Genomic DNA, 23,195 nt, shown 5'->3' with positions numbered 1-23,195 from the left:
TTCCTACATGGAGCTACAACTTCTCAGCCCCAAGTGGAAAAGAAGCTGATCTGTGAGCTATGCGGGAGCATTAGCTCTCCATTCTCTGGCCATTCAATCATTAAAGCTTGCGCTTTTAAAAAAAAAAAAAAAAAGGAAGGTAAATATATAGAAAAGGGGTTGACTTATTTTTTAAAATAAGTTTTCTTTTGATCTGATCTTTATTCTAAGGTTGGATAGAGTTAAAATACTATAGTATATAAAATACTACATTAAATAAAATACCATATCTAAAAATATTATGAAAGACTTGTCTATTTTGTCTATTTTATTTACTACTGTATGTACATTGAATAATCTCTGGCAGATAACAGACAACAAATAAATACTTGCTGTTGAAAAACTTATACTTGAAAAAATATTTATTAATACTTCATTATAATGAAGAAAAATCAATGACATCTAAACATTGAATTTAAAAAGTATATTTTGTGTGGAATAAAACTGAAAAAGATTAAGTGTAGAAGAACACTTTTGAATATATCAGAATCAATGAAATACCTGTGTTTTGGCTCCTGGTGTCATTGGAGTTGCAAAATTGTTTAAATCCCAAATGTAAATTTCAGATTCATTAGCACCAGAGGCTACCAGATTAGTCTGCAATAAAAAACAATAACTAAATAGCAGTTACAAATAATTAAGAGAACTCATTAATTCAATTCACAGCTGTAACTTTTAGGTCATACATATCTGTCACTTTTAGGTCATACAATTTTTCTATTAATTAAAGAAGCAAAACATGAATTTCTAAATACTATGCATAACAATCTAAAATTTCAATAATGTTTTAAAGAAACATTATAAAACTCTAACTTAAAAATATGGGTTTTGACATTTTAATACAATACATTAAAAATATAATTACATAGATAAATTCTTAAACAATCATGCAACTATATAGGGATTCCATTTATGGTTTTGCATCTCTGGAACAGATCCAACTGTGAAAAACAAATGTCATCAATTATTGCTTTTAGGCAAATAACTGAATCCTAAAACAACGGTATTTATCTCAGGATGCCTAAAAGCCAGCTTCTGCAGCCAGGGCAAGATAGGGTTGCCCTGGCTGGTTTGTTCAGTGTACAGAGAGTCAGCCCAGCAGGCGGACATCCTAGATTCAATCCCCAGTCAGAGCACAAATGAGAAGTGACCATCTGCTTTTCTTCCCCTACCTCTCCCCCTTCTCTCTCTCTTCCCCTCTTGCAGCCAGTGGCTCTACTGGTTCAAGTGTCGGCCCTGGGTACTACTGAGGGTAGCTCGGCTGGTCTGAGCATCAGCCCCAGATGGGAGTTGGCAGGTGGATCCCAGTTGGGGCGCATGCAGGAGTCTATCTCCCCTTCTCTCACTTAAAAAAAATATATAGCTGGTAAAATCTCATCTTAAATTCCTCGTGTAACTCTCCTTCATTTACACTCAATCTTGTTCCAGGTGGCAATATATCTTTTTTTAAATTTGATTGACTGATTAAGAGAGAGAAGAGAGAAGAGAGTGGGAAGCATCAATTCATAGTTGCTTCACCTTAGTTATTCATTGATTGCTTCTTGTATGTGCCTTGACTGAGGGGCTCAAGCACAGCCAGTGACCCTTTGCTCAAGTTGGCAACCCTGTGCTTAAGCTGATGAGTCGCACTCAAGCTGGTGACCTTGGGGTTTTGAACCGGGGACCTCAGTAGTATTCCAGGTCAACACAGTATCCACTGCACCACCACTGGTCAAGCCAGGTGGCAATATATTTATATATAAGCTACCTCTGTTGCATACCTTTAAAGTAAAAAAGAACCTAAAATTATGATATGTAGTACAGCAAAATAATGAGTTTCATGCATTAACCTGCGCCTTTTATAGTTCACAATCATAAATTCTTCTCTGATCAATAGACTTATAACTGAAAAGAGAGGAAGTCTATGGTAATAGCAACCTATAATACAAGACATTAACCAAAAATCCACAGTTGTTTAATCCAATTAACAAAGAAACTAGGTTGCCAGTTTTACTCCAGTCAGGGCACATACAGGAACAGACCAATGTTCCTGTCTCTCTCTTTCCTTCCCGCTCTCTCTAAAATCAATAAAATATAATTTAAAAAATATATATTACCTCATCAACTTGCATAGGCACATATTTTCAGCTTTTGATTCCAACACTGAGGCATAATAGATTCATATACTTATTTTGAATAAGCAGCACACATCTCAAGAATTACTAATAAATGTCAAAAGTCTAACCTGAAAAATGTTCACATCCAAGGCTCTCACTGGGCCGGTATGTTTGTCATTTTGGGCAATCACAACTTCCTTGTCTCCAGCTATAATTTTAGAAGGATCATAAAGAATAATATTTCCATTTTCACCACCTGCAATCAGAACTCCAGAGATATTTCCTTTGGAATCCATCTTATGAGGCCCCCAAATCAACTTGTGGTACCTTTAAGAAAAATAAGTAAAACAGCTAATTTGAAGTCAAATAAATGTAGAAAAGAATTTGCAATTACACATTTAATTCCTTATATCTTCAAAAATATTCCAAAAACACTGCTTCTCTTCTATTCTTGGTAACTGTTAATGACATGGTTAAAATGGCATTTTAGTTATTAATACTCATATTTGATTTTGTAACTTAAAAGAGTGAAAAAACTCTTGTGGAAGGAATAGCTTTACCATGTACAAGCTGTGAGATCTGGGCAAGTTACTTGATCTCTCTAAGCTGCTTTGGTTCATCTGAAAAACAGAGCTTATCAACCACTTCCCTTTGTTATATTTGACTACAGAAGTACTCAGCAACAAGTGGTCTATTCAATTGTAAAGATGTTGAGGGAGACATCTAAAATTTTCTGAGAAAAATAATGTATTCTTTTATTTTGTGTGTGTGACAGAGACAGAGAGAGGGACAAATAGGAACAGACGGGAAGGGGAAGAGATGAGAAGCATCAATTCTTCGCTGCAGCACCTTAGTTGTTCATTGATTGGTTTCTCATATGTGTCTTGACCGTGGGGCTACAGCAGACCGAGTGACCCCTTGCTCAAGCCAGCGACCTTGGGCTCAAGCTAGCGAGCTTTGCTCAAACCAGATGAGCCTGTGCTCAAGCTGGCAACCTTGGGGTTTCGAACCTGGGTCCTCCACGTTCTAGTCCAATGCTCTATCCACTGAGCCACCGCCTGGTCAGGCAGAAAAATCATAAATTCTGACAGCAAAAAAGTGACATCAAAATTATGTCTATTGCCCTGGCCGGTTGGTTCAGCAGTAGAGCGTCGGCCTGGCGTGCGGGGGACCCGGGTTCGATTCCCGGCCAGGGTGTATAGGAGAAGCGCCCATTTGCTTCTCCACCCCCACCCCCCTCCTTCCTCTCTGTCTCTCTCTTCCCCTCCCGCAGCCAAGGCTCCATTGGAGCAAAGATGGCCCGGGCGCTGGGGATGGCTCCTTGGCCTCTAGCCCCAGGTGCTAGAGTGGCTCTGGTCGCGGCAGAGCGACGCCCCGGAGGGGCAGAGCATCGCCCCCTGGTGGGCGTGCCGGGTGGATCCCGGTTGGGCGCATGCGGGAGTCTGTCTGACTGTCTCTCCACGTTTCCAGCTTCAGAAATATACAAAAAAAAAAAATTATGTCTATTATGATGAGTACCCCCAACTGTGGAGAATAAAAGATTACAATTTGGCATGGAGATGAAATATGAAGGTGCCACAGAGGTAGACAATGAGACACGATAAGATGGTGGAGTAAAAAAACTGCAAGACGGCCTGACCTGTGGTGGCGCAGTGGATAAAGCGTCGACCTGGAATGCTGAGGTCGCCAGTTCAAAACCCTGGGCTTAGCCCTGGCCGGTTGGCTCAGCGGTAGAGCGTCGGCCTAGCGTGCGGGGGACCCGGGTTCGATTCCCGGCCAGGGCACACAGGAGAAGCGCCCATTTGCTTCTCCACCCCTCCCCCTCTCCTTCCTCTCTGTCTCTCTCTTCCCCTCCCACAGCCAAGGCTCCATTGGAGCAAAGATGGCCCGGGCGCTGGGGATGGCTCTGTGGCCTCTGCCCCAGGCGCTAGAGTGGCTCTGGTCGCAACATGGCGACGCCCAGGATGGGCAGAGCACCGCCCCCTGGTGGGCAGAGCGTCGCCCCTGGGGGGCGTGCCGGGTGGATCCTGGTCGGGCGCATGCGGGAGTCTGTCTGACTGTCTCTCCCTGTTTCCAGCTTCAGAAAAATGAAAAGAAAACAAACAAACAAACAAACAAAAAAAAACCCTGGGCTTGCCTGGTCAAGGCACATATAGGAGTTGATGATTCCTGCTCCTCCCCCTGTTCTCTCTCTATCTCTCCCTCTCTCTCTCTCTCTCTCCCTCCTCTCTCTAATAAAAAATGAATAAATAAAATCTAAAAAAAGGTAAATAAATAAAAAAAAATTTAAAAAAAAAACAAAAAACTGCAAGACCAAAAGTATCTGGGGCTCCCATCACAGTGGGAGGGATCTGAAGAATATGAGAGTTCCATGAGACTCCATGAGCTGTATTCTTTTAGCTAAGATACAATCTCTTCACCAAAATCAACCAAAAACTATTGAGGTAATAAAGTAATTTTACTACTCATATAAAAGTGTACATTTTTTGCATTTCAATAGGGTGGGCCCTGGCTGGTGGCTCAGTGGATAGAGCATTAGCCTGGCATAAGGACATCCCAGGTTTGACTTCAGGTCAGGGAACACAGGAGAAGCGGCCATCTATTTCTCTTCCTTTCCCTCTCCCCCTTCTCTCCCTCTTCCCCTCCCGCAGCCAGTGGCTCAAGTGGTTCAAACATGGCCCCGGGAACTGAGCATGGCTCCACTGAAGTGCATCATCAGGCGCTGAAAGTGGCTTAATACTCAAGCATCAGCCCCTGATGAGGTTGCCGGGTGGATCCCAGTTAAGGTGCATGCGGGAGTCTGTCTCACTATATCCCCTCCTTTCACCTAAAATAGTAAAATAATAATAATAATAATAATAATATATAATAATTGGGTATAAGTACTTGGAAAGATTATCTAAATACCTACTGTATCAGAAATCATGTCAATAAAATCTCTGTGAAATATACTTCCAAATATAGATAAGTACAAGGAAAAAAATTTAAAATAACCTACCATTTGGAGATAATCACTATTAACTATTTCTTTTTTTAACCATGCCTACCTTTTTTTGTAAACAAGTAAAAAATGGAGATAAAGGCAACTCTATTATATCATGAGGAAAAAAAAACTAGAAGCTAGATCTCATCTGTTCTATGCTACACAAAACAGTCAGCAATAAAATGTCAACAGAGCCATGACCAGGTAGCTCAGTTGGCTGCATATTCCCAATATGCCAAGATTGCAGGTTCAATCCCCAGTCAGGGCACATACAAAAATCAACCAATGAATGCAATGAATGTATAAATAAGTGGAACAACAAATCAATGTTTCTCTCTCTCTCCGGTCTTCTCTATCGAAAATCAACTAAAAACCAAAAAAACAGTCAATAGACATAGGCTCTTCTTTACTTCCAAAGAAATTCACTAATATATATTTTCACAAAGTATTTCATGTCATTGTTGGTAGTATTCCTTGCAGTGTCTATTAATGATATAGTTATAGATAAACTAGGCATCAATCACAATATATAAATATAATCACGTAAAATTAAATCTCATACCTGTGAGAAGAAGAGAAAGTGGCACAAGATTTCATATCCAAGGATGGATCAGAAAGGTCTAATTCAAATATCTCAAGAAAAGCACTGGTACTAAATGTTGCATCCAATTGCTGAGCAGAAGTTCCTATAGAAAATATATTTATGATAACTATATATGCAAAAGAGACTCAGAAAACCAAACAGAATATAAATTAAATGCATGTTTTCTATTATCTCACTCATAATAGTAGCTGAAATCTCAGTACACACACCATTAAGCAAATGTTTAAATTATTATAGCAACAAGATCCTAACACAAGGCTCAGAGATAATGTTTATAAGAGTGGGTGGTGCATATAACTTTTAAGCCTATAGATATTTTAAAAGCTCTCTGTAAAAAGAGTACTGTGATTTACCATATCTGCTTATAGCCATAAATGATATAACTCCAACTCTTTTTCTATAAAGAAGATAGCATCAAAATTGTTCTTCACTGAAATAGATCTTTAACAGTTTTTTTTAATGTCCCCTATTGTGATTAGTATTGGAGGAATAAGATAAAACACAATTTTTATAAAGTGAGGAAGATGCTATAAATATAGCATGATTAATGCTATTATGTTCAAGCTGCAACAGGAACACAGAGGAAGGTCACTGAACTCAGCTAACGGGAAGAAGGGAGGCATCTTGCCAGGGAAAAAGAGACCTTGTAGAGAGAAAGCTTGATCTGAATCTTACAGAACAGGTATGAATAAGTCAGATGTGGAAGAGAAGAAATGAGGTGACTCATACTATCCTTTCTCTGTGGAACCTACCTGTAGCTAAGTAAATGGGATGATTCTGGGCAGGGCTCCAGGCCTGCATGGCCGTACGGTCTACTTCTTTTAACTTCATCCTGCTGAAAAGACTATTTTACATAAAAATATAATGAACATGTAACATAGAATATAGAAATATACTGGACAAACCATTATTACATCATTAGTAATGCCCGAATACCAATAAATCAAAGTAGGTATCATTTTTGGGAATGTTCAATATTAGAAAGAAGAGACACTTGTTAAATAATTTTGAGACAAATATAGGAGTATTCTAATGTTTACAAACTGTAGTCCTTCATCTGGAAAATAACATGCTACCCTAGATGCTTCTCAGACAAGGATAGGTGGCAGTGCATCAGGGGTGAGAAGGTACACAAAAAAATAAGGTGTGTCTTCCTGGAGCAGGATCATTCAATAAGAGCAGTTTTTAAATTAAAACAGACTAAGTACAAAGAACAATAATAGAGTAAGCCCATAAATTTTAAAGATAAAGCAGAAATTTTAAAAAAAACTGGTTACTCCAAGCTACAATTGCTCATACCACCAGTTTATTGATTTCCTGTTAAAGTTACCTTGGTATAAAAATTCAGTAAGAACTGTGCTGTAGCTTAAAAAACTTTTTTTTTTGTTATTCTAAATATTTTCACATGGCACAGTATTTCATTGTAAAGATGTACCAAAATTTAATTACTTAGTCCACCACTGATGAACACCTAAGTTGTTTCTAATCTTTTGCTATTTTTGCAAAAATGTTGAAATAAATGGCGATAGTACAGATTATTTCACTTATGGGCAAGGATGTAAAACTGCTGGGTTTAATTAAGGACAAGCAACATTTAAATTCTGAGGGATATTGCCATATTGCCTTCCATGGCGACTATACCTTCTCACATTCCCAAGAGTAGTTAGTATTTGAGTAGCTGCTGCCCTACAGCCTTCCCAGAGTAACACTTTGGTGGGGGATAACACTTTTAGATTTTTACCAAGAGGATCAATCAGTGAAATACATTAGCTCTGTATAGCTACAATTTGCATTTTTCATACTATAAATAATGAGCATTTTTTTGTGATTATGGGTCATCTGTACTTCTATCATTTATCTATTCTTGTACATATCATTTGTCTGTCTTTGCTATTAGGTTGTCAGACTTTATCTTTTGATTTTGATTATATATTTTTTTACCTTTCACAAGATTTAAAAAAGTAGATTTTATTTATTGGAACAGTTTTAGATTCACAGAAATATTAAATGAAAGGACAGAGAGTTCCCACATACCTCTTCTCCACTCACCCACCATCAAAATCCTGTACCACACTGGTACATTTGTTTCAGGCAATGGCCTAACATTGACACATGATTATATCCCAAAGTCCATAGTTTACCTAAGGGTTCACCCTTTGTGTTACATATTCTATGGGTTTTGACAAATACACATGTATAAAAATACAAACCCACTATTATATATTATATTCAGAAGAGTCCCTGCCCTAAAACTTCTCTATGCTCCACCTATTCATTTCTCTCTTCCTCCCTCTCTACTGGCAACCACTGATCTCTACATCTCCATGATTTTCCCTTTTCCAAAATGTCATTTAGTTATAATCACAGAATATTTAGCCTTTTCACACTGGCTTCTTTCACTTAGCAGTAGGCATGTAAGGTTCCTCCATGTCTTTTTGTGACATGACAGCTTTCTTTTTAGCATTGAAAAATATTCCATTGTATGGATATAATTTTTATTTATTTATTTATTTTTAAAGATTTTATTTATTGATTTGAGAGAGAGAGAAAAATAGGAGGGGGAAAAGCAGGATGCATCAACTCATAGTAGTTGCTTCTCATATGTGCCTTGACCAAGCAAGCCAGGGATTAAAATGGAAAACATCAGCATTCCAGGTTGCTATTCTATCTACTGTGTACCACCACAGGAAAATTTTTATTTTTTTGCCAAATTTGTCACTTTAATAAAATGGTTCCTGAATTTTGATTAGTTAGAAAGGCCTTCTGCATGCCAAGGCTATGAAAAAATTCACCCTTATTTTTCTTCTAGCAAATCCATTTACGGCTTATTCTTTTTAAGCGTTATTTGATTTTTTTTTTTTAAGTGAGAGGAGGGCAAATGGAGAGACAGACAACCGCATGTACCCCAACTGGGACGGGACCCCTCCCCCCCGGCAACCCGTCTAAAGCTGATGCTCAGACTAACAGAGCTATTCTCAGTACCTGAGGCCAACGCTCAGATCACCCGAGCTATCCTCAGTGTCTGGGGCTGATGCTCAAACTAATCAAGCCACTGGCTGTAAGAGGGGGAGAGAGAAAGGGGAAAGGGATGGGAAGAGAAGCAGATGGTGACTTCTCATGTGTGCCCTGACTGGGGATTGAACCCGGGATGTCCGCACGTAGGGCCAACTCTCTATACACTGAGTCAACCAGCCAGGGCCATTTATGGCTTATTCTTTACATTTAAATTTTGACTAACTTGGAGTATATCCTGGTATACAACATATGTTCAAAGTTTATTTCTTTCTTATGAATTCAAAATGATTTATTGAAAAGTCTTTTTTCTACTAATTTTATTTTTAATGATTTTATTTTACAGATTTTAGAGACAGGAGAGAATGAGAATGAGAGAGAGAGAGAGAGAGAGAGAGAGAGAAGAGGCAGGGGAGTGGGAAGCATCAACTCGTAGTAGTTGCTTCTCATATGTGCCTTGACCGGGCAAGCCTGGGGTTTCAAACTAGCGACCTCAGCATTCCAGGCTGACATATTGCACTACTACAAGTCAGGCATTTTTTTACTAACTTTAGATATCACCTTTATCATGCACTAAATTCCTATATTTAGGTTTATTTCTCAATTTACTATATAGGTTTATACTCCTGTAGGTATTAGGAAGTAGGTTAGAATTTACATTTCTACATATGCTTAGGTTTATTCCTGGATTTCCATTCCATCAGTCCATTTGTTTATTTACATGGTAGGCACTACGCTGTTTTAAATACTGGGACTTAGCTTATGATTTCAATAATTCCGACCCACTGCTTACTCACTGCTTTCCTCCAACCTGCTTTCCTTATTATTTCTCTTTTATTTTGCTACATAAACATTAAAATTGTCTTTGTCAATTCCAGGGGGAAAAAGTAATTTTAATGAATTTGCATCAAACTAATAAATTTATGAAGAATTACCACAATGTTTGAATCTTATCAAAAACATGGTGTCCTGGCCCTGGCCGGTTGGCTCAGCAGTAGAGCGTCGGCCTGGCGTGCGGGGGACCCGGGTTCAATTCCCGGCCAGGGCACATAGGAGAAGCGCCCGTTTGCTTCTCCACCCCCCCCTCCTTCCTCTCTGTCTCTCTCTTCCCCTCCCGCAGCCAAGGCTCCATTGGAGCAAAAGATGGCCCGGGCGCTGGGGATGGCTCCTTGGCCTCTGCCCCAGGCGCTAGAGTGGCTCTGGTCGTGGCAGAGTGACACCCCAGAGGGGCAGAGCATCGCCCCCTGGTGGGCAGAGCATCGCCCCTGGTGGGTGTGCCGGGTGGATCCCGGTCGGGCGCATGCGGGAGTCTGTCTGACTGTCTCTCCCCGTTTCCAGCTTCAGAAAAATACAAAAACAAAACAAAACAAAACAAAAAACATATGGTGTCCTGATCTAAGTCTTCTTTTTTATCTTTCAGTATTGTTTCACCTTTTTTTTTTGGACATGTTGGGTTTGCTTATTCCCTTTTTTTTTAGCAAGAGAAAGACAGACAGAAAGGGAGAGAGATGAGAACCATTAACTCATAGCTGTGGCCCCTTAGTTGTTTATTGATTGCTCCTAGGTGCCTTGACCAGGGGGCTCCAGCCGAGCCAAAGACCCTTTGCCCAATCCAGCAACCTTGGGCTCAAGCTAGCGACCTTGGGCTTCAAGCCAGCAACCTTTGGGCTCAAGCCAGTGACCATAGGGTCACGTATGTGATCCCATGCTCAAGCCAGTGACCCTGCACCCAAGCCTGTGAGCCCACGCTCAAGCCGGATGAGCCTATGCTCAAGCCAGCAACCTTGGTGTTTCAAAACTGGGTCCACAGCAAACCAGGACAATGCTCTATCCACTGCATCACTGCCTGGTCAGGCTGTTTATTGCTACTTCATCTTTCAGTTTGTTTGTAAGTGTGGCTATTTTGTCCCTCACACTATCTTCTTGTTATTGTTGTATAGAGGCTAACAATTTCTTTATATTAATTTTGTATCCTGCTAGCTCATTCAATTCTCTTTTTGGAGTAGTTTTTCCATAGATTCTGTGGGGCTTTCCATATACTCATCAAGTGCCACTAAGTGACAGTTACCTCTTTGTTTCAAACTGTTACTTCTAATTTCTTTTTCTTGTCTGAGTTGGCTAGTATCTATAGTACCATATTAAACAGTAGTGATTACAGTGAGATTTCTTGTCCTTTTTTTTTTTTAATATTTTTTATTTATTCATTTTAGAGAGAGAAAGAAAGAGACAGACAGACACACAGAAAGGAGGTGCAGGAAGCATCAACTCTCATATGTGCCTTGATCAGGCAAGCCCAAGGTTTCGAACTGGCAACCTCAGTGTTTCCAGGTCGACTCTTGATCCACTGCGCCACCACAGGTCAGGCTCTTTCTTTCTTTTTAACAGAAAAGCCTACTGTGTCACCACCGAGCATGATTTTGGGATCTGAGATATACATACATATGTATATATATGTATACTAAGTGTATATAATGTAAGGAAATAACCACTGATTACTGTTTTTTGTTTTGTTTTTGTGACAGATACAGAGAGGGACAGACAGACAGGAAGGGAGAGAGATGACAAACATCACTTCTTTGTTGTAGCACCTTAGTTGCTCATTGACTGCTTTCTCACATGTGCCTTGACCGAGGGGCTACAGCAGAGTGAGTGACCCCTTGCTCAAGCCAGCAACCTTGGACTCAAGCTGATGAGCCTTGCTCAAACCAGATGAGCCTGCGCTTAAGCCGGTGACCTTGGGATTTTGAACCTGAGTCCTCCATGTCCCAGTCCGACACTCGATCCACTGCACCACTGCCTGGTCAGGCTTGATTACTGTTTTATTGAATGCTATCTATAAAGATGATGTATTGAATTTTGTCAAATACTTTTTATTAAGTAATTGGAGATAACCATATGATTTTTCTCCTTTAGCCTATCAATAAAACAAATTACGGCCCTGGCCGGTTGGCTCAGTGGTAGAGCGTCAGCCTGGTGTGCAGGAGTACCAGGTTCAATTCCCGGCCAGGGCACACAGGAAAAGCGCCCATCTGTTTCTCCACCCCTCCCCCTCTCCTTCCTCTCTGTCTCTCTCTTCCCCTCCCGCAGCCAAGGCTCCACTGGAGCAAAGTTGGCCCGGGCGCTGGGGATGGCTCTATGGCCTCTGCCTCAGAAGAACTAGACTAGGATGGCCGCAGCAGATGAGGAGAGCACCACAGTAGTCACCTTGCAGACCTCTGAGGAGAGGAGCTGCTAAGATGACACTCACGGAGCTGAGGCTACAGTCGTGTCCTTAAAGAGTGACCTGGACTTGATGAGAACAGCCTGAGGGGGGTGGAGATGTGCAATGCCATGCGGATGGAGCAGCTCAGGGGGATCCTGCTGCATCTGGAGTCAGCGCTGGACCAGACCCGGGCAGAGGGGCAGCGCCAGGCCCAAGAGTACACGGTCCTGCTGAGCATCAAGGTCAAGCTGGAGGCTGAGATCACCATCTACCACTGTCTGCTGGAACAAAGGGAGGACTTCAATCTTGGTGACACCTTGGACAACAGCAACTCCATGCAACACATCCAAAACACTGCCTACCACCCGCAGGACTGTAAATGGCAAAGCGGTGTTTGAGATCAGTGACCCAAAAGTTCATTAAGGCAGTAGTGGGGCAGGAGGCCAATAAAAAGCTCAGGAATCATTGAACATTAAAAGAAAAAGGTGATGCCTGACCAGGCGGTGGCGCAGTGGATAGAGCGTCAGACTGGGATGCGGAGGACCCAGGTCTGAGACCCAGAAGTCGCCAGCTTGAACGCGGGCTCATCTGGCTTGAGCAAAAAGCTCACCAGCTTGGACCCAAGGTCGCTGGCTCAAGCAAGGGGTTACTCGGTCTGCTGAAGGCCCACGGTCAAGGCACATATGAGAAGGCAATCAATGAACAACTAAGGTGCCACAACAAAAAACTGGTAATTGATGCTTCTCATCTCTCTCTTCGTTCCTGTCTGTCTGTCTCTATCTATCCCTCTCTCTGACTCTCTCTCTGTCCCTGAAAAAAAAAATAAATAAAAATAAAAATAAATAAATAAATAAATAAATACAGAAAAGAAAAGAAAAAAGAAAAAGGTGCTGCACTGGCCGGCAGGCTCAGCGGTAGAGCGTCGGCCCAGCATGTGGAAGTCCCAGGTTCAATTCCCAACCAGGACACACAGGAGAAATGCCCATCTGCTCCCCCCCCCCTTTCTATCTCTCTCTTCCCCTCTTGCAGCCAAGGCTCCATTGGAGCAAAGTCGGTCTGGGCACTGAGGATGGCTCCATGGCCTCCACTTCAGGTGCTCAAATGGCTCTGGTTGCAATAGAGTAAAGCCCCCAGAGAGGCAGAGCATTGCCCCCTAGTGGGTATGTTGGGTGGATCTCAGTTGGGTGCCTGTGGAAGTCTGTCTCTCTGCTTTCCCGCTTCTCACTTCAGAAAAATACAATAAATAAATAAATAAATAAATAAATAAAATAATACCTTTGGGACTGAACTGTATTTTGTCTCATTAAGATCAATGCCCTAGGCCTAACCAGGCAGTGGCACAGTGGACAGAGCATCGGACTGGGATGTGGAGGACTCAGGTTCGAAATCCCGAGGTTGCCAGTTTGAGCGCAGTCTCATCTGGTTTGAGCAAGGCTCAGCAGCTTGAGCCCAAGGCCACTGGCTTGAGCAAGGGGTCACCTGGTCTGTTATGGACCCCCCCACACACACAACCCATCAAGGTACATATGAGAAAGCAATCAATGAACAACTAAGGGGCCACAATGAAGAATTGATGCTTCTCATTTCTCCTCCTTTCTGTCTGTCTATCCCTATCTGCCCCTCTCTCTGTCACACACACAAAAAAAGATCAATGCCCTCGTTTCCTTTTCATTTGCCTTCATGAGCATACTTTTGAACCACTTCGTTTTCACTTTCTTAAATACAGAAAAAGAAATCAAACTATGCTTAGTGATCCAACTTTAAAATCTTTTCAATAGCCCTGGCCGGTTGGCTCAGCGGTAGAGCGTCGGCCTAGCGTGCGGAGGACCCGGGTTCGATTCCGGCCAGGGCACACAGGAGAAGCGCCCATTTGCTTCTCCACCCCTCTGCCGCACTTTCCTCTCTGTCTCTCTCCTCCCCTCCCGCAGCCGAGGCTCCATTGGAGCAAAGATGGCCCGGGTGCTGGGGATGGCTCTGTGGCCTCTGCCTCAGGCGCTAGAGTGGCTCTGGTCGCAACATGGTGACGCCCAGGATGGGCAGAGCATCGCCCCCTGGTGGGCAGAGCGTCGCCCCTGGTGGGCGTGCCGGGTGGATCCCGGTCGGGCGCATGCGGGAGTCTGTCTGACTGTCTCTCCGTTTCCAGCTTCAGAAAAATGAAAAAGAAAGAAAAAAAAAAAAAAAAAAAATCTTTTCAATAAATTAACCAAAAGGCCATTTAAAACTTTAAAAAAATTGATATGATAGATATGGTTGCTCTTAGTTCTACCTTATTTTGTTGTTTAGTTTTACAATATGTATGTATGTATGTATGTATCTATCTATCTATTATTTTTTGAGAGAGAGAGAGAGGGGGAGAAAGAGAGAGAAAGAGAGAAGCATTAACTTGTTGCTTCCCTTAGTTGTGGACTGCTTCTCCTATTTGACCAGGGACTGGACCATTGACCCCAGGCTCCCAGTGACCTCGGGATTGTGTTGGCAAACCTAAGCTCAAACCCACGAACCTTGGGTTTCAAACCAGCGACCTCGGCTTTCTGTGTCAATGCTCTATCCCAGTGGTCCCCAACCTTTTTCAGGCCACGGACTGGTTTAATGTCAGAAAATATTTTCACGGACTGGCCTTTAGTGTGGGACGGATAAATGTATCACGTGACCGAGACAAGAGTCAAGAGTGAGTCTTAGACGGATGTAATGGAGGGAATCTGGTCATTTTTTAAAAATAAAACATCGTTCAGACTTAAATATAAATAAAATGAAAATAATGTAAGTTATTTACTCTTTCTCTGTGGACTGGTACTGGTCCGCGGCCCAGGGGTTGGGGACCACTGCTCTATCCGATGTGCCACCACTGTTCAGGTTGGTTATAATTTTAAAAAGTACTTTCGGCCTTGGCCTGTTGGCTCAGTGGTGGAGCGTCAGCCCCGCATGTGGATGTTTTAGGTTTGATTCCCAGTTTGGGCACACAGGAGAAGCGACCATCTGCTTCTCCACCCTTCCCTCTCTCTCTCTCTTCCCCTCCTGCAGCCACAGCTCCTTTGGAGCAAGTTGGCCCTGGGCGCTGAGGATGGCTCCATGGCCTTGCCTCAGGTGCTAAAACAGCTTAGTTGCCAAGCAATGAGCAATAGAACACTGTCCCAGATGAGCAGTGTATCACCCAGTAGGGGGCTTGCTGGGTGGATCCCAGTCTGGGCGCATGCAGGAATCTGTCTCTGCCTCCCCACTTCTCACTTAAAAAAGAACTTTCATTCGTCTATTTTAGTTTTGTCTCTTTATAATTTTTCTGATAACTAGGATGATTTGTATTTTTGTTTTAATATATATTTCTGGTTCTATCTTTATAACTATAAATTTAAACATTTTTACTTCATACTATTAATTACCTACAAAGTAATTATGAGCACTAAAGAAATGAGCATATATAAAATTGCCTCTCTCGCCTGGCAAGGCAGTGGCACAGTGGATAGAGCATTGGCTTAGGACACTGAGGACCCAGGGTCAAAGCTCCAAAGTCGCCGGCTTTAGCACTGGGTCACCAGCTTGAGCGTGGAATCATAGATATGACCCCATAGTCACTGGCTTGAAGACCCAGGTTGCTGGCTTGAGCCAAGGGTTGTGGGCTTGAGCAAGGGATCCCTGGCTCAGCTGAAGCCTCCCATCAAGGCACACAGAGAAAGCAATCAATGAACAACTAAGGTGCCGTAACTATGGGTTGTTGCTTCTCACTTTTCTCCTTTCCTATCTGCTCCCCCTTTCTCTCTCTCTCTCTCTCTAAAAAATAAATTTAATAAATAAATAAAATTGCCTCTCTTGCACTACACAGTTATAGTCAATATTATCTTTCTCAGTATTTACCTTTGTACTGTTAAATACACTTATTACTTCTACTAACTGGTACGTCAGCTTTAAATGATGTCCTTTGACTCCCAGCCATTAAAGATGAGGCAAGCCACAAACTTATTCTACCCCACTTTTCTTCCTACTTCCCAGTTCTCTTAATTTTTTGAAGTTTTATAACCAATTCCTGCACTGTCATATATTTAACATGTACATTTTATTTTTTCTTACTTATTCCCACTTTCTAGTCTCAGGTTTATAGTTATACTCAATGCTCTCCAACATTACTTCTGCCAGTTTTATTACTCATCTCTAGAGGATGAAGTTCATCCTATCTAGTTTCCTTAAGAGGACTTGAACAATAAGCCCGTGTCTTACAGGTTCAAATTGTTTATACTTGAAGAGCATTCTACAGATGATAAAATTAAGGCATTGAAAGATTAAGTAATTTTTACAAACTGGCAAGAGACTGAGCCAAGACTTAACTCAGGAGTTTAGTTTCACGTTGTCCTGACATGCAAAGGTTGCAGTTCAGATCCCTGATCAGGGCACAGAGGGGAACAAATCCATGTTTCTTTCCCTCTCTCCTTCTCTCCCCCTTCCTCTCTCTCTGAAAACCAATAAATAATAATAATAATAATAATAATAATAATAAAAGAAGTTTAGCTCCAGAATCCAAGCTCTTACTTGTGTAACTTTAGTAAGTTCAGATGCTCAATTTAAATCATAGGAGAAATATTAACATTTACAAGAAATAATGCAAAACAACTATGATACATGATGAAATTAAGAGAAGAAGAAATCTATTTTAGAAACTGTGCTAGGTTAGGCAAAAGTGGATTAGGAGGCCGAATTACTCATCTCTGAATTCAATTTTTGGTTTGAATATTGGCTCTGCTACTTATGATACTGTGGACACAGTGTATCTGTAAAGTCATGGTGCACTTTTGACCGGTCACAGGAAAGCAACAAAAGATGACAGAAATGTGAAATCTGCACCAAATCAAAGGAAAACTCTCCCAGTTTCATACCTATTCAGTGCAGTTCGATGTGGGCTCACGCACAGATTTTTTAGGGCTCCTTAGGTAGCTATCCCGTATAGCCTCTACAGGTACAGACTCGTCACTGACTGATGGCCTACCAGAACGGGGTTTCTCCACCAAACTGCCGGTTTCCTTCAACTGCTTATCCCACCGAGTAATGTTATTCCTATGTGGTGGCACTTCATTATAAATGTGCTGATATTCACGTTGCACTTCAGTCACAGATTCGAATTTAGTGAGCCACAGAACACACTGAACTTTCCTCTGTACCGTCCACATCTCGACTGGCATGGCCGTGGGCTGCTCCGCTGTATACACGGTGTTACGTCAACATCTGCACATGTGCACATGCTGCCACATCATCCTACAGAAACTGGGAGGGTTTTCCTTTTATTTGGTGCAGATTTCACATTTCTATCGTCTTTCGTTGCTTTCCTGTGACTGGTCAAAAGTGCACCATGACTTCAGGGACACACTATATTTAAACTCTCTGAACCTTAGTTACTACATTTGTAAAATTGAGATAAGAGCAACTACCTCATGAGATGCTGTGAGGTTTAAATAAAATAATGTATTTTAGCCCTGGCTGGTTAAGTCAGTTGGTTAGATTGTCATCCTGATATGCCAAGGTTGGGAGTTCAATCCCTGGTCAGGGCACACATAGGAACAGATGGATGTTTCTGTCTGTCTGTCTCTCTCCCCCATTCCTCTCTCTCTTTCAATCAATAAATACATTAAATTTTTTTTCAAAAAGTGGAACAACAAATCAATGTTCCTCTGTCTCTAAAAAATCAATTAAAAATTATTTTTAATTTTATTTATTTAATTTAGACAGCAGAAGAGAGAAAAGGGAGCAAGAAGCATGAGCTCCCACATGCACCTGGACCAGGCAAGCCCAGGGTTTCAAAGCAGCAACCTTGACATTTCAAGTTGACACCCCATCCTCTGTGCCACCACAGGTCAGGCCTCAGTTTAAAAATTATTTTAAATAATATATTTTAGAGGGCCAAACATCGTATCTTGCACATAGGTTAATAACTATTTTAATATTCTAACTTATTTTTTATAATAGCACTATCATAAGATTAATAAAAAAAAAAACTATACATCTAGTTTCCTAAGATTACTATGAAAAAAAAAATCCTAATTTTCTTTTTCTTTTTTTTTTTTTAGTGAGAGGAAGGAAGGCAGAGAGACAGAATCCCACATAAACCCCGAAAGACCGGGATCCACCCAGTAATCCCACTAGGGGACAATGCTCTGCCTATCAGAGGAGATGCTCTGTTGCTCAGCAGCCGAGCCATTTTTCTTTTTAAAGGGCCTGAGGCAGGGGCCATGGGAGCCATCCTCAGCACCCAAGACCAACTCGCTGGAACCAATCAAGCCATGGCTGCAGGAGGGGAACAAAGAGGAGAGAGGGAGGGAGGAAGGAAGGGAGGGAGGGAGGGATGGAGGGAGGGAGGGAGGGAGAGAGGGAAAGAGGGAGGGAGGGAGGGAAAGAGGGAGGGAGGGAGGGAGGGAGGGAAAAGGGGAAGGAGTAGAGAAGCAGATGGTTGCTTCTCCTGTGTGCCCTGACAGGGAATCGAACCCAGGACATCCAAACAGGGGTGATGCTCTACCACTGAACCAACCGGCCACTGCCCCCAAATTTCTAAGAAGTGAAAAAGAAGCCTATTTTCTTTATATGAAATGCACTCAGCCTTGGTCAGGGCAAACAGGAAAAGCAACCATCTGCTTCTCCACCTCTCTCCCTTCTCTCTCTGTCTCTCTCTCTCCCTCTCTCTTCCCCTCCCACAGCCATGGCTCAATTGGTTCCAGCGCATCAGGATGGCTCTGTGGAGCTTTTGCCTCAGGCGCTAAAAATTGCTTGTTGGCCCCAGATGGGCAGAACATCAGCCCCCGACAGGGGTTGCCAGATGGACCCTGGTCAATGTGCATGTAGAAATCTGTCTCTCTCTCTCCTCCTCTCACTTAGAAAAGGAGGAGAAAAAAAAAGAAAATGCCCTCTTCCTTCTCTCAGGCAATTTCAAGTTCAAGTCCCAACTCTTTGAAAACTGTCCTAATAATCCATTCCACATTAATTTAAATAACCTCATAACTGTCTATATTTGTCTGTACAACACTTGAAGCATTTTATAATAAAATGTCTTTTCTAGCTTAAAAAAACTTTGTATTAGTACATACTGTTACATATTTTCTTTTTACCAATAGTTTTATATGTCACTATCTTTTAACCAATAGTTTTTTATATGTCATCTTGTCTTACTAACAAATATCTTTTTTTAATCAAGTGTTACAATTTTTACCCTTACTGTACCAAAATTATTCAGCACAGGATAGATACACATTTCTTGCCTGACTGTTTCTGAATGTTTATATTTAGGGAAATTCAAATAGACTGGTGAACTAGAAATGCCAATTTCAGGTAAAACATTTAACTTTTATATTTTTAATTGTTAAAAGATTTTTTCTTAAAAATAGAGGAAAGTATTGTTAGGGAGAAAGAGCTTTTATAAAAGGCATTAAGAATAATTTCTAAAAGTGAAACAAGATAGTTATATATATGTAGGTATATATACATTTAAAACCCAACTACCGCCTGACCTGTGGTGGCGCAGTGGATAAAGCATCGACCTGGAAATGCTGAGGTCGCAGGTTCGAAACCCTGGGCTTGCCTGGTCAAGGCACATATGGGAGTTGATGCTTCCAGCTCCTCCCCCCTGTCTCTGTCTCTGTCTCTGTCTCTCTCCCTCCCTCTCTCTCTCCTCTCTAAAATGAATAAATAAAATTAAAAAAAAAAAAAAAAAAACAACTAAGCCTGACCAGGTGGTGGTGCAGCGGATAGAGAGCATCAACCTGCAATGCTGAGTAACCAGGTTTGAAACCCCTAGGTTGCAAGGTTGAGCACAGGGTCACCGGCTTAAGAGCAGGACCATAGACACGATCCCATGTCTGCTGACTTGAAGCCCAAAGTTGCTGGCTTGAACAAGGGGTCACTGGCTCAGATGAAGCCCCCCCGTCAAGGTACATATGAGAAGCAATCAATAAACAACTAAAGTGCTGCAACTATTAGTTGATGCTTCTCATCTCTCTTCCTCCCTTCCTGTTTGTCTCTCTCTCTCAAAAAAAAAAAAAAAAAAAACCCTGAATAGAATCACATTATCTCTAAGAGCAAAGGTACAACAAGAGCTACCTAATTCATGAACATTTTAGTTAATGTGTAACATTTACTGAAAGAGAAAGAGATAAATTCAGAAAAACATAAAATAGTTAAGTGGGAATCCAAACCATTTCTAAAAGTCTATTTTTTGTCTTAGTACTCAATGTCCCATCAAAAGCAGTTCCACTTATTAACCTGTACTGAACACAAAGCTTAGATACCATCGGGGGGAAAAAATTACCACACTATAAAAATGGCCTAGAACCACATTATGAAGTCTGAATCTAATTAAACAGACCATAATTTACCTATTGTAATCATTCTCAAAACTAGTGGGAATGCCACTGAAATACAGCTTTGTCTGGATGCATGTATATTACCTTCTCTTAGAAATAATCATTCATTAATTATAACTAATATTCTTGAAAATATGAAGGCTTAGACCATTTGTACTTCCCCAATGAGATTTGCTTTAAAAGCTTTGTGTAATTTTTAAAATATTATTTATGATTAGAATTCACACTATGCAGACTTGTTCCATTCAAGTCTATTTTACATGAAATATAATCATTCTGAAAATATAAAAAGAAAGTTGTCAGGACATTGGCTTATTCACAGATGCCATCTACAGAATAATATCTATAGAACAGCAGTTCAGAGTATGGAGACTGGAGCCAATACTTCAGTTTAAATCCCAGCTTCACTATGTCCTACCTCTGACTTTGGGCATGTAACTACCTATGTGATTCTTGGCTACACACTTGGTAAAATAAGTGTAATACAAGTATTAATACCATTGGGTTGTTGAGAGAATTAAATGAGTTATTACAGAGAGTGCTGAGAATAGTGTGTTGCAGGTAGTAAATCCATGCTCTTAAATGAGAGCTATTACAAAAGTAACAATTTAAAATATCCCAGTGAATGTTTCTGAATGCATCAACTGAAGAAAATTTATGTTCCAGACTAGAACTCTTATTCTTTTATCCAACTTTCGACATCTGCACCTAGTTAAGTGGAAACTTTTTTTCTTTTCGCTCATTTTCTAAATGGTAATTTTGTGAAACGCTAGAACCCAACATTAGTACTATTCTCTAAAAAACACCAACCTTACAATGCTACATATAGCGCTGACTTATACCTCCGAAAATGAAAAAGTGAAAGCAATAGAATTGAAAACTTTGACTCCCAAACCAGGAATACAATCACTAGCTATCAGTCTTTAGTAAAAATATCCATCTTGGGTGGGCAAAATATCATTATGGATGGGCATATTTGTTCTACAGTATTTATTTAGTATTATCAATGTTCTTGGCTAATCTCACTCAACCAAAACCAAAAAAGCAACTGTGTATTAATTACTGAACTAAATAGTGTCATAATTACTTGAAGGCTAATAAATAAAACTTTTTGAGCTGAAATTAACCTAAGAATGACAACATTTCTAAAAGCAATGGAAAAATCAATTTAATAACATCACCTTACAAGAGTTTTTAATTTGGGACTGGGAAACCTCATGAAATTATACAGAAAATCCTATATGTGTGTGCATTCTTCTAGGGAAGATGATTTAGTGCTTTCATGAGATTCTCAAAACAAAGCAGAATCTCAAAAGGTTAAGTAAGAATCACTGCTCTTTACCGTTTATAAATTTCTTTATATTCTTATGTTATTAGCTTCAGAAAAGACCCTGCTGGTCCTGACTGGGTGACTCAGTTGGTTAGACCATTGTCCCCATAATGCCAAGGTTTTGAGTTTGATTCCAGGTCAGGGCACATACAAGAATCAACCAATAAATAATATAAAATACATAAATAAGTGGAACAACAAATTGATGTTTCTCTTTCTCTTCCTCTCTCTCTAAAAATCAATCAATCAAAAATTTTTTTTAAAAGATCCTGCTTATATGATGAAATTAAGCAGTATACTTCTAAATCCATTCCAAATCTCATGAAAGTTCTTAACAGTCTACAAACCTTACCCAGAGCTGTAATTAAGGGACAGTGAGAAACAGGGAGCACAGAAGAATCATTAATAAAAGATGAGTAAACTTCTTCAGCCACCTCTATCTAGTACAATTGGTATGTACAGGAAACGTTGGATAGCAAGGACGAGGCTTTAATTATTGATTAAATGCAGTTACAGTTGCCCATAGAGTCAATCACATTTCAGTTTTCTCTACTTAGAAAAGGCAGTTGAGGAGGAAAAATTTTACCACAGACCAGCAGCCAGAGAAACCTACTTAAAATTAGTTCCTTGAGTAAACAGAAAGTTATAATGTTCACAGGCCCAGGTACTATTCTGATTTATTTTACACCTGCCCCGCAATTTAACATCTTATATATTAGCAAACACATACACAACACTTAATGAGACTTCCTTCGAGGTATAGGCTGTGACTGGCGACCAGTGTCATAAAATAATGCAATCCTGGTTAAATGACAGCAGTCTTCAGTTAAAACCTACGAACCTTTCCATCTGGCAACAGTTAAAATACAAATAAAAAATCCTAACCAAGCCAGAGTCAACCAGCGTAATCCTGAGGTTTGTTTCCTTCCCTCGCCCTTGGGGACCGCACCTCTTTGTGCACAAGGGTTTGAAGATCGCCTAACCTCAGACCCCAGTGACCGGCCGTGCCAGGACGCCTTGGGGAACTCTTGCTCAGCAGTGCAAACGACGGCGGATGTGAACCGGCACGATCCCCAAGCAGCCGTGACGACAGACGTTGCCCCACCGGGCCCGAAACCAAGACCAGGGGCTCGGCGTCACCGGAGACCGGGCCGCAGGCTGGCTGGGACCCGCGCAGACCGAGGCTGGGGTCACAGCTTCGGCCAGTGCTCTACCTGAAGGCCCGAGGTCCGGCGAAGAGGACAGGCGGGAATAACGTGGATGCACCTGGCAGGGACCCTAGACGACTTGTTCCTGCGTTAGCTCGGTGCCGTCAGACTCTCCCAGCATTCGCCACCGCCCCACCTCCCCGACCAGGGCCACCTCCACGTTCCGCTTCAACGTGGCAGCCGCAGCCCCGCCCCTCCGGCCAGCGAGCTTCCGGGAGCGATGCCTCGCCTCGCCCCGCCCCCACCCGGGCGCGCAACCCGCCACGGCACTTCCGGGAACGGTGGCAGGTCCGGGCGGAGCGCGTCCAAGTGGGCGGGGGACTCGCTCGGGCGTCTCATGCGCGTTCCTGAGACTCTCTTCTGTTCTGAGGGGGCGCGCGTATGGCGCCCC

At 41.6% G+C, this 23,195-nt stretch overlaps 1 protein-coding gene across 23 annotated transcripts in view; it reads right to left on the bottom strand.

Moving 5' to 3' along the window:
• SEC31A (SEC31 homolog A, COPII coat complex component) overlaps nt 1–22,994 on the bottom strand; it is a 91,666-nt gene extending 68,672 nt beyond the window's left edge. For 15 of the 23 annotated variants that reach the window (XM_066233503.1, XM_066233512.1, XM_066233513.1 and 12 more), the window contains exons 1-5: nt 22,811–22,994; nt 6,475–6,557; nt 5,681–5,804; nt 2,264–2,462; nt 541–636 (exon numbers count right to left, since the gene is read on the bottom strand). In XM_066233503.1, coding sequence (XP_066089600.1) covers nt 541–636; nt 2,264–2,462; nt 5,681–5,804; nt 6,475–6,553 — 498 coding nt within the window. In that variant the 5' untranslated portion in view covers nt 6,554–6,557; nt 22,811–22,994. Of the gene's footprint in view, nt 1–540; nt 637–2,263; nt 2,463–5,680; nt 5,805–6,474; nt 6,567–22,545 lie in introns of all 23 variants that reach the window. The other 8 variants (XM_066233504.1, XM_066233507.1, XM_066233505.1 and 5 more) reach the window with 8 other exon arrangements.
• Between the last annotated feature and the right edge of the window lie 201 nt (nt 22,995–23,195).

The sequence above is a fragment of the Saccopteryx bilineata genome, chromosome 5 (assembly GCF_036850765.1).
Source record: "Saccopteryx bilineata isolate mSacBil1 chromosome 5, mSacBil1_pri_phased_curated, whole genome shotgun sequence".
Classification (NCBI taxonomy): Eukaryota; Metazoa; Chordata; class Mammalia; order Chiroptera; family Emballonuridae; genus Saccopteryx; species Saccopteryx bilineata.
This window is presented reverse-complemented; position numbering and strand designations above follow the sequence as displayed.